General features: G+C 42.3%; 1 protein-coding gene across 1 annotated transcript in view; it reads right to left on the bottom strand.

Moving 5' to 3' along the window:
* LOC126458155 (ATP-binding cassette sub-family C member 4-like) overlaps positions 1-16,402 on the bottom strand; it is a 215,910-nt gene that overhangs the window by 84,802 nt on the left and 114,706 nt on the right. The window contains exons 10-14 of the mRNA XM_050095017.1: positions 11,664-11,950; positions 8,773-8,956; positions 3,377-3,496; positions 3,225-3,299; positions 1,915-1,980 (exon numbers count right to left, since the gene is read on the bottom strand). Coding sequence (XP_049950974.1) covers positions 1,915-1,980; positions 3,225-3,299; positions 3,377-3,496; positions 8,773-8,956; positions 11,664-11,950 — 732 coding nt within the window. The remainder of the gene's footprint in view (positions 1-1,914; positions 1,981-3,224; positions 3,300-3,376; positions 3,497-8,772; positions 8,957-11,663; positions 11,951-16,402) is intronic.

Here is a 16,402-nt window from a genome sequence, read left to right as displayed (position 1 = left end):
ACAAAACCATCAAACTTCTGAAAGTTTACCCAATCACGTGGAACGAACAAAGTAACATCGCTCAATGTGAAACTGCAACACAACAAGAAAGTACGCAGTTTTACTGGAAGCTCTGTACACACTATGGACTAGAGGTTTTGAAGGTTACTCGTATCACTGCATAAATTGAAAAGAAAGAAAACATTAGACGAATATATGATCCCAGAGAAGAAAATGGAACACGGATAATTAGGAAAACATCTGGCCTTTACATCATATTAGACAGGTTCATTGAAGCCGTGTGCGAGGGACATTTGAAAAATCGAAGAAATGCGAGTATTTATAAAATGGGCACTGGAATGATGACTATTCAATGTTATTACGAGAGGCGTTCAGAACGTAATGCGACACACTTCTGAAAGCAGGTTGCTTTCATACAGGATTCCCGTACACCACATACCACCCACTCTTTTGGCTACAAAAAATTTTTCGACACCATCTCCGTTCAGTGCGACGACCTTTCGTCACCTTACTGCGAGAGCCCGTATGCCCAAGTAGTATCACTCTACTGTCAACGTCAGAGCCAGCGTGCTGTTGCATCAGTGATTATCTCTCCATTATTCACATACTGCTTCCTGCAGAGTTCATCCTTCATTGGGCCAGTCGCGGGGAAGTCGGAAGGTTTGAGATCCGGACTGTAGGCTATATGACGAAGAACAGTCCAACGAAGTTCTGTGAGCTCCTCTCAGGTGCGCAGACTTGTGTGAGGGCTTGCGTTGCTTGTAGGAAGGGAAAATTGTTTGTATTTTGTGGTGAAAAACACACAAGTTGTTTCTTTGGTTTACTGAAGGTAGCACAATTCACTTCAGAGTTGATCGTTGCATCATTAGAACAGATAAACTTTTTCAGTACGTCGATGACCGTCGCCGAGGGAGTGGCTTTGAACTTTTTATTCGGTGGAGATTACTATTTCATTCCGGTCCGATGTGATGAACCCATGTTTCATCGACTGTGACGATGTTCGTCAAAATGTTGTCACGATCAGCCTCGTAACGCGCAAGCATTTCCGCACAGACGGTCCTTCATTGCTGTTTATGGTGGTCTGTTAGGCTGCGAAGAGATCAGCAGGCACACACACCTATGAGCTCCCCAACTGGTGGACGAATGCGTCAGCACTGCCAACAGGTACTTACAGCTGGGCACCGAGGTATTTGATTGTGATCCGTCGATAATCTCGAATGAGAGTGTCTGCACGCTCAAACACTGCAGGAGTCACAGTTGTTTGCGGCCGGGAGGCAGGTGGGAGATCGGACACGTTTTGCGCGAACTTCTTGCTCCCAACAATTCATCGTGCTTTTGTTCACTGCAAGTTCTCCTTAGACATTATGCAAGCGCCTATGAGTATCTGCGATGCTCTGGTTTTCTACCGCAAGCAACTCCATGACAGCCCTCTGCTTGGAACGCACCTACGTTACAAACGACATTTTGAAGGCTACATACAGTGCCGTCACCTATCACAGCTACATGATACTATAGGGGTTGATACTGGAATATTGTATAATGTCCTACAACAAATTCCGCGACAAATAAAACGTTTTGCATTACTTATTGAACTCCTCTCGTAATTGAAGGAAAGTTAAACGAGCTGTTTATGTGAGGTACGAACATTGTAGTAGAAATCGTCTTACTATTTCAACACTAATAACAGAGCACAGATTCATCCGTAAGTTTTACAAGAGAAGTATCAAGAAAGAGTCGAAGTAGAAGTACCGTAATAAATACATAGAGTTTTGGAATAGTAAAGAGACCAAAGCCGGGATGCCAACTACAACGTGCAAATTCATTCTTCAAGTGAAGAAGAAGAAGAAGAAGAAGAAGAAGAAGAAGAAGAAGCCGTCTTATCAGGAATGTTGAGTCTTAACGACTGTCTCTTACCAATTTAAAGAGCTCTGTATTTTTCTGTGATATTGATAGCCGCGAACTTCTGCGGATGTCTTCTTCCTGTAAAATGAAACATTCAGTGACGAATCAGCACAAATGATTCTACAATGAGGACAAAGTGATGTCTCATAATTGTTTATTTGCTTCTACCTATTTGTAACCTGACATGTAGCAGCTAAGATGAGTCGCAAATTTACGTTACGTTACTTAATAGATGGCAGTATTTGACATTTACTACAAAAGATACAACATCTGCTTATAAGGAAGTGAGAGTTTCTTAGTGATAATAGACTTCGTTGTTAAGAATGAGAGAAAATTGTTGCACTATTGAATTTATTGCTAGAAGTCTTATTTTTAGGCTTTAATGCCGTGGTGTTTGGAGTATTTTAAGACTAAAGCAACGATCTTCGTAATTTTAAAATCTTACCTCAGGCTTTTGTTACCTATAGGAATGCTGTCTCACTACACATTTACGAGTATATAGAATTTAGATAACTGTTTCAAATTTTCCTGTTTTCAAGACACTAAATGTTTGATTAACTTTTTGAAACCTCTCAATTTTATTTATTATTTTGCCCGTTTTGGAGTATAATTTGGAAACCTTGACAGTGCAGATGAATGATATTTCTGAATAACCTAGCTACCAAAGCATTAGACTTATTTCCAATAAAATTACTGTAAAACGGAAAAGTAGCATGTTTGTTCTTAAGTAGCAGATGGACCTACGAGCAGTAGTGCAATTTTTAAACCCTGTCGTCTTTATAACGGACAAAGATTTTCAAGTAGTGCAGAGGCGTAATGCCTCATGTCGTCACAAGGAAATGTTACAGCTAGAACAGCTGTCAGACAGTAGTTGCCTGGGATATTAGGTAACTGTTGCCACCGAGTACGCACCTTAAGAGAAAGCAGTACTTAAATCGAATGTTTGTCTTTTGCAACAGAACATCTTATTTTTTGGCAGTATCCAGCTTTGGAACGGTAAAAATTCTTTGTTACTAGTATCACCAGAGAAAGAAAGCTCTGTTTACCTTTCTTATAAATGGCAAGAACGTATTTTCAGTGCCAAAAAGCTACTTCAATGCATGTTCAATGCTCGTGTTTCATTGAGACAAGGTACAGAGGAGGTCGTTCACTTAAAATACAGCAGTAGAGATCTCACTAAACGCTTCAGGTCTTATGAATTTCGTACAAAGTGAAGCAGCAGTTCATTGTATCAGCTTCAAATTTTGTATGGTATAGTCTGAATTTAAAATGTAGCGTCCTCTCGGCAGAGTTTCTACTGAATGGTAATGCTTCGCACTTACCATGGTCGAGACTGATGATGCTCGCTTGGACAGAGACAGGGAGAGCCTCGACAGCCTCCGGAATTCGTACTCCTGCTATAAAATGACAGAGTTATTAGGTTGTTACGAAATACTCGAGTACTAGGTAAGAGGTTTAGCATTTGTGTACTTACGAGTTCAGGCGTGCCCGACTCTCCCGGTGATTCGTCCTCGTCTGCACTTGACAGCAGCACCGAAAAGCTCTTGCTTCTTTCAGTCAGTTCCTTAAAAGTTCCTTGGTCTTCAACCTTGCCCTATTAAAAGCAAATAACATTTTCTCTATATACCGTTTAAAAAACTGCGCGCGCGAGCCCACACACACACACACACACACACACACACACACACACACACACACACACTCTGAATGTCTATCATTAAACTGTAATTTAGGTTAAGTGAAAGTGCTAAAAAGAAACAGCACTAAAATGCCTGTATTCAATGTATTTTTGCTCCATGATATAATGTTAGATTTACTACAGAGTTACATCACTGAATTTGTCCCATCAGGATCTAGTATTTGACGGCAAAAATAGCACAGTTCATTTAAAAAATAACGTCAATGCATATATATCTGTTCATGAAGTAATGAACGTATTGCTGTTTGTGTCAGCATCATTGTTCGACTAGGTGGAAACAGATTACAGTAATGTCTTTAACTGGTCAAAAGCAATTTGATGTGAAGTTGTTAGGCGCATATATACAGGGTGTCCTGCCTAAGAGTCATCAGACGGATATCCTCTGATTTTTCGGCAGATATTTGCAATTTCGATTTCAGAATGTGTAACTCGAACCAGCACAAACAAATACTGCTCTTCACATGTCTTATGGAACGCACAATGTCGAGTTAAAACTTCGGTTTGTTTCCTTTTATAAGCAAAATGATTTTTAAACGTACCAATTCGATTCAGCTGCCCCAAATCATTCTCTAGCGATGTTCGTCTTATCGATATGTATTGAAAGCTGCAGTATAATATGAAGAATAACCATATTATTATTAATTTTTATTAATTTTATTGATATCTTTGTGAATGTTTTCATTAATGTGATACGTGCGAACAGTTCAAGATTTACGTGATATTCTATTTACTACAAAAGCGGCTCTACTATGAATTAGGAACAACGCATGATGCGGGCTGTTGTCTTACTATCTCAGGTAGATCCCTGATCTCTAAGGATGGTCGGAAGATGTAAAGGGCAGCAGTACAGCCCGATTCCCCACGAAAGTAAAGAATGGCGGAACATAAATGTTAACGATTATGCTTTTCTGACAGCAGTTTGATTGGATTCTATAAAACTGAGACGTATAGGGATTGGAGACATATACGAAGAAACAGCAAGAACTTTTTGTTTGAACGCTTATGCAGATGGTAGCGGGGCCTGCAGGTAGTAGTGTTTGTATTTGACCACGAGCACCACCTTCGCAATGTGCTTAATACGTCGCTTCAGTCGTCAGAACTGTGTTGTGTGTTATTTTGCGTGCGTTATGCTAAAGCCTAGCGAATTAGGAACGTGGGAAAATTGGTGCTCGTATGGTGGATGCTCGCATTACCAAGGCAGCTGAAGTGTTTGGTGTTTCAACAGGTACCGTCTGGAAGGTTTATACCGCATACAGGGGAAACAGACGTCACTCGCTAAATCACAAAAGAGACGAAAGTGTGTGTTGAGTATCGTGACAGAAGGTCATTGAAGAGTATTGACACAAAATAAGAAGATGACAGCTGCAAAAGTCACTGCAGTCGCATTTATCCTGATCAACAGTCAGCAGATCTCAATGTTACCAAGAATCTATGTTCTACTTTGTCGAGAAGACTGCGTGATAGCTATCTACCTTCATTGTTGCTATTCAAATTTTAACTATTTTGCGGGAAGAATGGTATAAAATTCCCTTGAAAACCATACAGGACCTGTGCTTATTGACTGTCAGACGACTGGAAACTGTTTTGAATACCAAGGAGTTTCCTACGCGGCACAGGGCATGGTGATGTGTTGCGTTCGTGGCGTTTCCATATTTTTGTCTATCCCCTGCATCTTCATACGAACACTTGATCTCGCGGCGATAGAGCTTGATATATTCGAGCCTTAAGCTGAAATGATTATTATTTAGTTTCCGTCCAATTACGCATCGCCCGTTGTCAATACACAGTTAATGCTTTGGAATCCATTTCCCCATTCTTATAAAACCTTACAATGCCTGGAACGACAGTGGTGGTCTTTTCATAACCAAATATACCTATTTCCGTATCCCTAGCTGTGCTGAGGCCAGGTGGCGTCTTTATTGACCGCTCATTATTTTAATTTCAATCGCTTCTTTTGTTGTGTTATCTTAGAAACCATTTGCCCGTGTAAGAAAGGCGTGGTAAACATTGAGTCGATTGCTTAGGGACTCAGCAACCCTGACGATACAGCGGTATAACAGTTCTGTGACCATGTAGCCACCGACCACATGGCTGTTACTTACCGCTTGTGGGTAGTTCAGGAGGATTTTGACGCACGCTTACTGAAATGTAACCTATTGACGTTGCTGGAAGCTCAAGACGTTTTAATGACAGCACTCAATGCTATTTTGTCAAAGGGATTGTAAGATGAAGTATTTAAACAAAGAAAAAAAAAAGACCAGCTCTTAAATTTATGCAAGTAACTTTACTATTGTTTGCCATATAAGGCAAATGGCTCCAGTTCACATTTGTATGCATGAGACGTAGCCACTGAAAATGTATTGTTCTGTTATGTCAGGCAGCTGTACAGTGGAACATATTTACATATTTTAAATAATAAAAACTGAGGTTGTGTATTATAGGAACACACACGTTAATAGCTGTCTCCCCACGTATATGAACTTTCTGCAGCCACCTGAACAGTAAGTATCTAGGTTATCAACCAGAAAGGAAATAAATGATAAAATGATTTAAATCAGTTTATCGCCTTACTATCTGCTAGCTGTTCCACAAATATCTCCTATACTGATTACTTCGGTGGGATACTTCCAACGAAAGAAGGGGAAACAGTTTCGTAGGCGTGATGCAAGTAGCTAAATGTTTCACCCATTACCTAATAGAAACCTCTACTATCCTTATGACTTTTTGTTGTTCCATCAGAGACAAAATGCTGACATCTTCGTTTGTGATTTATACATGTTTTAATAGCCGAACTCTCTGACAGTGTGGTGACCAACAGCAGGTGGATTATGGAAGACAAGTCAATAAGGCTGGAATTTGCAGCCCTTAGTTCCTTGGCAGTTGCAATCTTCCTCCATTATTTGCGTTATGGGCGGAAATAGGGAACATTTACTCATCTACCATAGCAATAAGCGTTTCGAGTGTCATTCTGAAGAGCGAGCTACTTCGTGCTAGCCATTATTGTCTGGGCCCCCAAGACCACCAAGGAGTACTCACGTTCGCTGCTAACTTATTTCAACCATGCCCACGTTTTTTTCCTCAGGATAGCGGAGATTCACAGGCACGCTAGTTGGCTAATCCTACGAGAGGCCATTTGGGTGGCCGCTTGCCTCTTTCTATATGTTCCATGTTTAGTCACTACCTGCAAAAATGTTGACTAGATTTCTTGCAGAGTGAAAGCGAAGTATGGAATGAATTCATGTCCGATCCATTTGATGCGTTTCGCATAGTACAAAGTTTTATCTCAACATGCGCTTCAGAAGGAAGAGAACGTCCTCGTCAAGAACCGAGATATCAGAACACGTGGTGAGGTGTGGTCGCTTGGTTTGGAGGGAGGGGGACGGCGGGGGCGGGGGCATGTTTGTGATTGAGAATAATGAATTAAGCTCATTGCTGTAAGTGCTTCCAAGAAACCTAATGACGTTTGTCTTCTTTTTCTTCTGTCGCCAAATTTCTGTAGTACTTTGTGAGATATAAGTAGTACACATTTGGAAACTCAGTTGGTTAATAATGAGTAATGCATAGATTAATAAGTCAAACGCTGCGCTAGAGAAAAAACTCATTTCTTTAAGTCACACTTAGTGGATGCCATACTGTAAGTCAGCATATTTTCTTGTTAATTTCCAATGGGAGGATTAGCTAATTCGGTTCGGGAGTTGCGTGTTTTGTCCCCTAAAAATACATATAGTTTCCTCAGCACTCAGCTCGTAGCTCAAGTGAAATGTTTTATACTGAGTGGAAAAAATAGAGAAAAATTTTGCTTTTTATGGCGCAAAAAATGCTATAAGCTCTGGAGAAAGAAACTCTCAGCAAAGGCGAGGCTTTTGCTATAGAACTCCTCTATTGATCGTCAACGCGATTTATGTTTGTTAGTTATTTAAACATTCAAGTGACTTTCAGTCGAATAGCGTGTGTATAATTGTAATTTAGCCGCATAAAAATAATTAAACATAATTTTCCGTGGTCCTTTGGAGGAGGAGGAGGAGGTGTTGCAGGATGTTCGGGAATAATGATGGATGTTAGCGTATGTACACTGAAATGATTTCGTGAAAACAAGATGTTAAGAAAGGTATGATGCAGAAAATGTTTTTGCTATGAAGACAAAGATATTTTAGTAATTTTTTGGCTACTGGAATACAGTGAAAGTTGTTAGAAACATTTTTCATTTCTAGATTATAGTCTGCTACCCTTACTTAATATCATATGGTTGGTTAGAGCTTTGAAGGAGAAAATAATTTCTGGAATTTGCTGTTGCTGTAAGTAATTCTTTCAACGGATCGCTATATTTCAAATACGCGAGGGGGACGTTAACTTGTTTTATCTTCAAGTATGTAAAATAAAAATCCACTTCACGAGATTTGACCGCAAATATAACACAGCCTGGTAGTAGTGGCGCATCTGTAGTATACCTGGGCTCTCATCTATTAACACGGGAGATGCAACAACAGTTTTCTGAAACATTGGATCCGTATTTTTTTCTGCAATTTTCAGACCGTAGTTGGTTACCAAAGGAATTTCTCTCACGAAACATGGATCTTAATTTCACTTGCTCATTGCATTATTAACAGCAAACTCACCTTATTGGCTTTCTGATACGGTGTTTTGACCCGATATTCTGACGACCGACTTCTCAAATATTTATTACTTACGATACTTTGTTTCACTTAACTAAGTCCGATTAGCACTTATACTTTGTACTTCTACTATATCAACTCGCATTTTGTGACTTCGTATTTATCCCGCAGAGCAAATCCCGTCTTCAGTGTCTAACACGCCCACGTGTTTGTTTTCAGATACTGACATCCTGTTTAGTTGCGAAATATGATCCAAGTCCTCTGGCATTACATAAGGTATAAGATGTGCATTTGATCATTGCTGGTTAACAGCTAATCCGTCACACCTGTTAGCTTAGACAATTTTAAAAAAATCGATTTCGAGTCTGATCACAGAGTAACACACCTTAGAGAGACACTATAATTTTAGCGAAACTTTCGTGTGAATCTGGAGTTTTAGGACCACTGACGGAAGGCTCTGCCAGCTGGCAGTGTTCAGATACAAACACATTTCGTTGAGTGTCATATTACTAACTGTCCGGCGAAGCCGCTGTTAGTGTTTTGTCTACTGACACACACCTCATTGAGGACAATGATGTTGCTGGCGGCGTGCAGGTGCTGGATCTGGTGAGTGACGAGGATGCGCGTCTTGTTAGACAGCAGAGAACACACGCACTGCTCGAAGAGATGCTTGCCCACGTGTGTGTCCACCGCCGACAGCGGGTCATCCAGCAAGTAGATGTCCGCGTCTCCGTATACCGCCCTGGAACGAGATAAACGAAATATAAACCAGTCATGCCAAAACCACGGCACGTCTCACACACTTGGGTTTCAAAGCTGTTAGGAGATTGCGCTGATTTCTTAGTACAAGTGGAGAGGCATCAAAGTTGGAATGCGCAACTGATGAAACTGTTGTCTAAAGTTTTAAAGATATATTATCATAGTCCAATTCCGGTGCCATCTGAAGCTCACGTAAACATTACTCTCTTCATATTGCCTAATTAATCAAATGGCAGGTAGACCAGTAACGTACTCGTATTTTGTTATTTGCGCATCTTCAGTGCTGTGGTCTTTTCTTGTGGGAAAGAGGGGTTGGGGGAGAGGCGGGTTGAGAGTGGAGTATCCGTAACAGATTTCCAATTTCCAATTTCCACTAAATATTTTGGTAGGCGTGTATTTTCAAAAGAAATGTAGTGCATCTCGCAGATTGGCAGTTTACAAAGAGCACATTCATTTTGATTTAGATGTAGGCTACTGAGATAGCTACAGTATAAATGCGAATATTTTGAAGAAGAGATGATCGGAAAATAGGTTCATAAATTCTCTAATGGCACTACGGACTTCAAATATGGTTTTCATTAAAGTAGTCGTTAAATAAAGACAGGCTGGATATTTGTCGTCTGAGTGGTGTTATGATGGTGCAATTTTATAAGGTCTCAAAAGCTGAGGGAAGAGGTTAGAAACATTGCCTGCAGCAGAACTTTAAAATGGGAAATGCATGTACCGCGCTCTTGTATTGTGGATGCTATTAAGTAATTTAAATATTTAATTTCCACTGACAACACTGTTCAATTAGATGGGTGCCTCAATTGCATAGGTTAACTTCTTCCAGTCTTTTGGAAAAATACTGTATTCGTCGCACCATTAGCATAAGCTTACCGCACGAAAAATTAGCCACTTGGAGTGTAGAAGACAATTTCAGGAGCCTGTAGATAAGCATGGGACAAGGTGGCTGGCGGCAAACTGCTGTAGTAGCACAACGTGAGATACCCGAAGATGATGCAGCATTAGTATTTGTCTCGTTCGCTGTGAACCATAGTGTAAGCAAAACCGAGGTAACGGAATGACAAAATTTGATAATAGCTTTCAGATATACCAAAGGCCCTCCTTTGAAATGAAATGTTGGTTTCACTGGTGCATTGCTTCGTACTGTCTTAATGATTTACCAACAGCGAAACGATGTTTATGAGAAATTTCAGTCGACTTGTTAGGAAACAACGGTAATTATAGACAGAAGTATCCAATGAGTTTCACTACTTGTGGCTAACAGTTGCTTTGGTAGGGGGGTAGGAATTGTCATGGTAAGTCAATGCTTGGCTTTCGCTGATAATTTTCACGGAGATTCACTACATGGACTATTGGAGCAAAGATGGTTACAATAGCTGATTGGTCAGCCCAGTTATATAGGAGAAAAGGAACAGTGAACTGAGGAATGCTAGAAGCTTGTGAGACAAAGTATGTGTGAATAGCGCAGTTTTGCTCTCTACATGTCTTTATGTAGGCATGAAAGTGGCGTTGGTAACTGGAAGACAGCCGATGATGATGATGATGATGATGATGATGATGATGATGATATATATCCATTGCTTGGTAGCAGGCTGCTGATGTGATGGGTACCTTAGATATGCCACACCGAATTGCTTGGTAAGGTTTTTCTGGTATCGTACGGAGATTGTGTTCCTGTACCGTAGTTGGCAACGCGAGGACATTAACGAGGACTCGCTGCAATCTGCAACGACGTATGGAAGGCGCTCCTGAAGAACACGCACGCTTCCCTTTCGCCACAGCAGCGCACTTATGCTGTCATTATAGCGACGAGCCAGCAAGAGATCTGCCCAGTTGGAGACCTCATGTACTGCAGAATCATAATTGTCTATGACCAATGAGTAGTGAACTCTCAGATGAACTTTTAGGGTTGTTAATGTCGAACTTTGTACTTCAAGAGAGCAGTTCGTTAATTAGTGCATCAAGTGATGCTTTGCTAGTCCGTGACAGTTGTGAATTATCCAGTACTCCTGTTGCAAAAAACTGTCAAAGTTAAGTAAATCTTTTATTCGTTTATGTAATAAAGTGAACTATATTTCATGTGTTCTATTGCAATGGTCCTAGAGCAATCAAAGAACCCACAGTTTTGACCAGATGGTAGTAGTATTGCCTGGTCACAAGAGTTTTGTAATTAAAATTTCATCTTGATGGCTATAAAATTACCAGGCATATCCTCACAGGTCAATTGTAGCACCAACTGGAGTGCACCTGCCAATGCTTCGCTTGAAGGACGTGCAGGAGCTATCTCACATCTTGACTGGCCCTCGAAGTTCCTAGCCATGAATGCCAATGAAAATAAACTCTCAGAATAGAACACAACATACGTCAGAGGCAATATCAGAAACTTCCAGGATTAGTAATGTCAAGGCTGGGCGGATAATGACACCCCACACTGACTGCCTCGCCTAATCTATGTTACAGTAAATATCGGCTGTTATGGCATATAGAGGTGTAACACGCAATTAGGTATATGTAGAGTTTTTTCTGCTTCTGTGCTATTTATATTTCACAGTAACTTTTTCGTAATGGCCATCCCAATTCAGTACTGTGCAGAAGACACCAGTATTTACTGGCAGCAAGGTTTGCCACTTTCAGATCCACCTGAGAGACATTTTACATGGAGATAATTCTAAGGGCGACAGTACCTGGCGAGGTTGATGCGCGCACGCTGCCCCCCGCTGAGGGTGGCGCCCTTCTGCCCAACGACGGTGCCGTCTCCGCGTGGCAGCAGCTGGAAGTCCCTCTCGAGCGCGCACGCGCGCACCACCTTGCGGTACCACTCGTGCTGGTAGGGCCGTCCCAACAGGATGTTGTTGCGCACGGTGCCCGCGAACACCCACGGCTCCTGGCTCGCGTACGCCACGCGGCCGTTCAACGACACGCGGCCCTCCGATGGCTGCAGCTCACCCAGCAGTGCCTGCAGCACTGAACTCTGTAACAACAGGAAGCACAAGAAGAGTCAGTTATCCGCACCGGTGCTTTGAGCCTTTGAAAAGAGAGAGAATGGAAATATCTCTTCCGACCATTATTTTGCAGTCTGTAAGAGAGTGGGCATATTTTGCATTTTCGTAACAGTATTCGGAAATGACTAGTTTTCTATGTCAGCAGCCATAAGCTGTTCAGCTGCTTTTCCTGATGAATTTTTGGCCATTGGAGCAGTTAATGATAGTGCCACATGGCAGCATCCTATAGCGCCCTACTATTATGAAATAGGGACAAGAGGACTACACCAATACTCCGAAAGTCACTGTAAGGCGTGCGGCCGAGGTTACTTCTGGCAACAAGTTTCGCAAATGAGCGCAGGACGAATGAGCGCTCTGTCATGTGACAGACTTAGGTCCTTTTACATTGTTTCAATAATACGTCTTCTTAGCACTCTGCTAATGTGCTCTGTGACACTTTACGAATGGGAGAAAATTTTCCATTAGCTCGTTCTTTTTCATTGGAAGACTCAGATCTTTCAGGGTGTAGTACCGTTTATATCGCCATTACACAGTAGCTATTTCTTCGGAAAATGAATGGTCGATGGAGCTCTTCTTCCAAGTAGACCTACTGTAGTTCACAGATCTCTTAGCACGTCCACTGATGTTTTGGGCGCTATTCTTCTGTACCTGGGATGGAGATTGGAATTTTTGTGAATATATCTGTGTGAGTGGGCTTCCTCTTGACATTGCGCCCTGAAGTTCCGTCAGTTTTTCTAACTACTGTTATATCCAGCAATGGAATCACTAGGGCATGATGTCACACTGATTTAACCATTCTTTATATGTCCTCAAGCGTCGTTTAGCAGTGACTACAGAAATGTGTGTCTTATGAGGAGCTCCTCAACGATTGTACCTCATTATTTTCAACTCACTGGGTACAGACTTTGTGCTAGCTGAATTGCTGGTACTACTTTGGATTTCACGAGTTATTTCTTCTGCTGATTTGATGCAATTTTCTACAACCACCATCCCCAGTGCTCAGCTGCCCGTGTTCGTTAAGACACGTCTGCCTGGTTTTGGTTTAGCTGTGGTTGTGCTTTCGCGTTGTCGTTCAGTTACATCACCATTAATCGAACTGATCAGCTTTAGAAGGGTTAATGTGTCCTGATGGATTTGTTACTCAGGTGATATCGAACGTCTGGTCGACGATAGAGGTCAGTGAGCCCGCCTGGGCGACCCACTCTGTTACTGTTTCTCGAGTTTCAACACAATTCTCTCGCCATTTTAAATGGCAAGTCCGCCTCTCGTGACATCTAGTGATCAGTTCCACGTCATATATGGATAGTTAGATCAGCTAGCGTATTTACAGGCGTCGTCTGTGATAGATGCGCCGGAGTCGCGGTACGGTTGGTGGGGACAGGGGGTAGTTCCTACAGTCTAGTTGTGGTGGGCCAGTGTTTCCCTAGTCATCCTAAATGGGTTGCAGGGGAGACCTAAGAGGCTGCTATTATTTTTCCAGGATGATAGTCGTTTCGAAGCACCTGATGGAAAACAAACGCTACAAACCAGAAAAAATGGTTCAAATGGCTCTGAGCACTATGGGACTTAACATCGATGGTCATCAGTCCCCTAGAACTTAGAACTACTTAAACCTAACTAACCTAAGGACATCACACACATCCATGCCCGAGGCAGGATTCGAACCTGCGACCGTAGCGGTCACACGGTTCCAGACAAGCGCCTAGAACTGCACGGCCACACCGGCCGGCAGAGCGTTAATTATTAGCGGTCTTCATGTGAAATTGTTTTACAAGTGCAGTGTCCGGAGAATTGGTACATGGTCCTTCAAACGATTCCAATTAAATCCACGTAGCTGTACGCCGCCTATTTGTCTCGTGCGTGGATTCATGCCGCTACATATGCTCCGAGGCACGGACAAAAGGACTGGTATCTGTCCTACGGCCTAACTGAACAATATGAAGTTGCGAGCCGTAAAGTAAATACCAGCACATTAGTGGCTGAAACGTAGCATTGTGGTGAAACAAATTACTTATTTTCCAAAACCCTCTGGTCTGTAATTGTGCGCACTGGTGCGTATCCGTATTACCTGCAGATTTATAGAAACCAGCACGTTTTGTACAGGTCTATTTATGACATGGCAGGTTTCGGGATTTCGTTCATCTTAAGTTGCAATTATACATTAATAAGGTCGATCAAATTGTTTCCTTTCGACGCCGTACAGTCCTGAGTCGGTAGGCCAATCAGATAAACTCACCGTGAGCATTGAGGCAATCGCACCATCGACGCACTAGGTTGAAGACACGCATTTGGTAAAAGGCCGAGTCCTGCTGCGTGAAAAGGTACTTAACTGCCTGCTGCATATCGTCATCCGGCAAGAAACTTGGACCCTTTAGGGCCGTTTTTTAATGGACCATAGGCGTTATAATCGCGTGGAGGTCTCCCATCTGTCAGTAACGGATGGGGCTGATCTCGCAGATCGACCGCCGTCGTTTGACGAACCACGACTAGCACGGAACTTGGAGCACCATCCCGTAACGGCGGTTTCCGATAGGGGCATGCTGCCCCATACACATCCTTCGAAAGACACGAATGCCACACTAATCCCTTGCTCATGTCGGTGCTTACATACCGGCATCGGAGTTGAGCTACGTTGCATATACGCTGCAGCAACGCCCTCAGACGAAAACATTTTGATCGTCCCTTTTATCTTTTTATGTAAAAAATTTGTATGGACTGCGTTTTGAAGGCTGCGACTGCACTATGTCCTGTAATTTGTAGCTCTTTCTTATGTCCACAGCACCAACAAATTTTTATGTTCATTGATTCAATGCAACATTCGCCATCTGGTCGATCCCACGTCAACATGTGTGTGCCAAACGCGAACTGATGAAGCTCTGTCACAGTTGCATTACCGTCGTTGTCACAGTTGCTTACCTAGCGACCGAACAACAAATGGTGAGAAATGTGGAGATATGACCTCCAGTTTACTGTCGAATTAGAAAGCATTGTCACCAGTTACTTTAGTAACAACGTGCTACATACTGTACTGGAACCAAATAGCACCTGCGCGGTTCAAGAGTTTTGGCGGCGTATTTCCAATTTGCTATTTACACTTTATGTGAGTACACTAACTGACTGCGTGGCTAAATTGCGGCTGTTCGTAAAGCACGCACGACACACCTCTCAGCCGACTGTACACACAATGTAGCAGTCTATTGGTGCAGCGGTGGTTTTACTTGGTTGTCAGAAGTTCCATGTACTGTAATCCAGCGATGACGGTACTATGGCGGAAATAATTCACTTTTTATACATGTTCGACCAACATTTCACTAAATTAATAAAAACTGGATAAAAATTAAAGAATCTAGTAGACGCTCACCTTCATTTTTGCTCATTCATGGCCCCCGACCATTGGTTTCTTATCTTAAAACACATTGTTCAGAATTATTTAACATTTGTACCACGGGCGCATTGAACAGCACATCTTGACTCAAATATCCTAATGTGCGTGATATTATGTAATTCTAAACGAGTACGACAGTTTCACAATAAAGCTTGAGTGTAATTTATGTACAGACTACTGGTATCAAATGGCGATCGATTCAATACACTTCACAAATGTATACAGTTTCTATTACATTCAGGGCCTGTTAAGGTCCAAATGATGCAAGCGGCCGCTCGGGTGCCCAGTTGAGGGATACCGTGTAAAACTTTTCTATGTTGCTTGTCAGAATGGTACTCAGTTACATTCCGGTGAACATGGTTTAGCCCGCGAGCCGTTTGCGAAATAACTGCGAATAAGTGGCTACGATTAGTACTGACCTCAGTATAAAATATTGTCCTCTTTTCTTACTATTCCCAAAGACTCCTCCCCACATGAATGATGGCCCTTCCCATTGTTCTGGTAGATTGCGTGCTTCAAGGATACACATAGCCGTAACGTGGGTGCAACCACAACGGAGGGGTAGCTGTGGAGGGGCGAGACAAACGTGTGGTTCCTGAAGAGGGGGCAGCAGGAGTTGCAGGGCCAAAACTCTGGACAACTGACATTATTTGTAAAATAAGCCAACATCGCCTATCTATGCTGATACTGCGGACGGCTGGAAGCAAGGGGAAACTACAGCCGTTGATTTTTTCTAGGATGCTGCAGCTCTGCTATATGGTTAAATGATGGCATTCTCGTGGGCCATATAGACTAGATTCCGGAGGTAAAATAGCCGACAGTTCAGATCTCCGGATGGGGACTACTCAGGATGCTGTCATCAGGAGAAATAAAACGGACGTTCTATGAAATGGAGCGTGGAATGCTAGATCCCTTGATCGGGCAGATAGGTTAGAAAATTTACTAAAGGAAATCGATGGGTTGAGGCTAGATATAGTGGGAATTAGGGAATTCCGTTGGCAGGAGGAACAAGACTTCCGGCCAGTTGAATACAGTG

The sequence above is a fragment of the Schistocerca serialis genome, chromosome 2, assembly GCF_023864345.2.
Source record: "Schistocerca serialis cubense isolate TAMUIC-IGC-003099 chromosome 2, iqSchSeri2.2, whole genome shotgun sequence".
In the NCBI taxonomy this organism is placed as follows: domain Eukaryota; kingdom Metazoa; phylum Arthropoda; class Insecta; order Orthoptera; family Acrididae; genus Schistocerca; species Schistocerca serialis.
The sequence above is the reverse complement of the archived record's forward strand: the minus strand, read 5'-3'. Positions and strand labels throughout refer to the sequence as shown.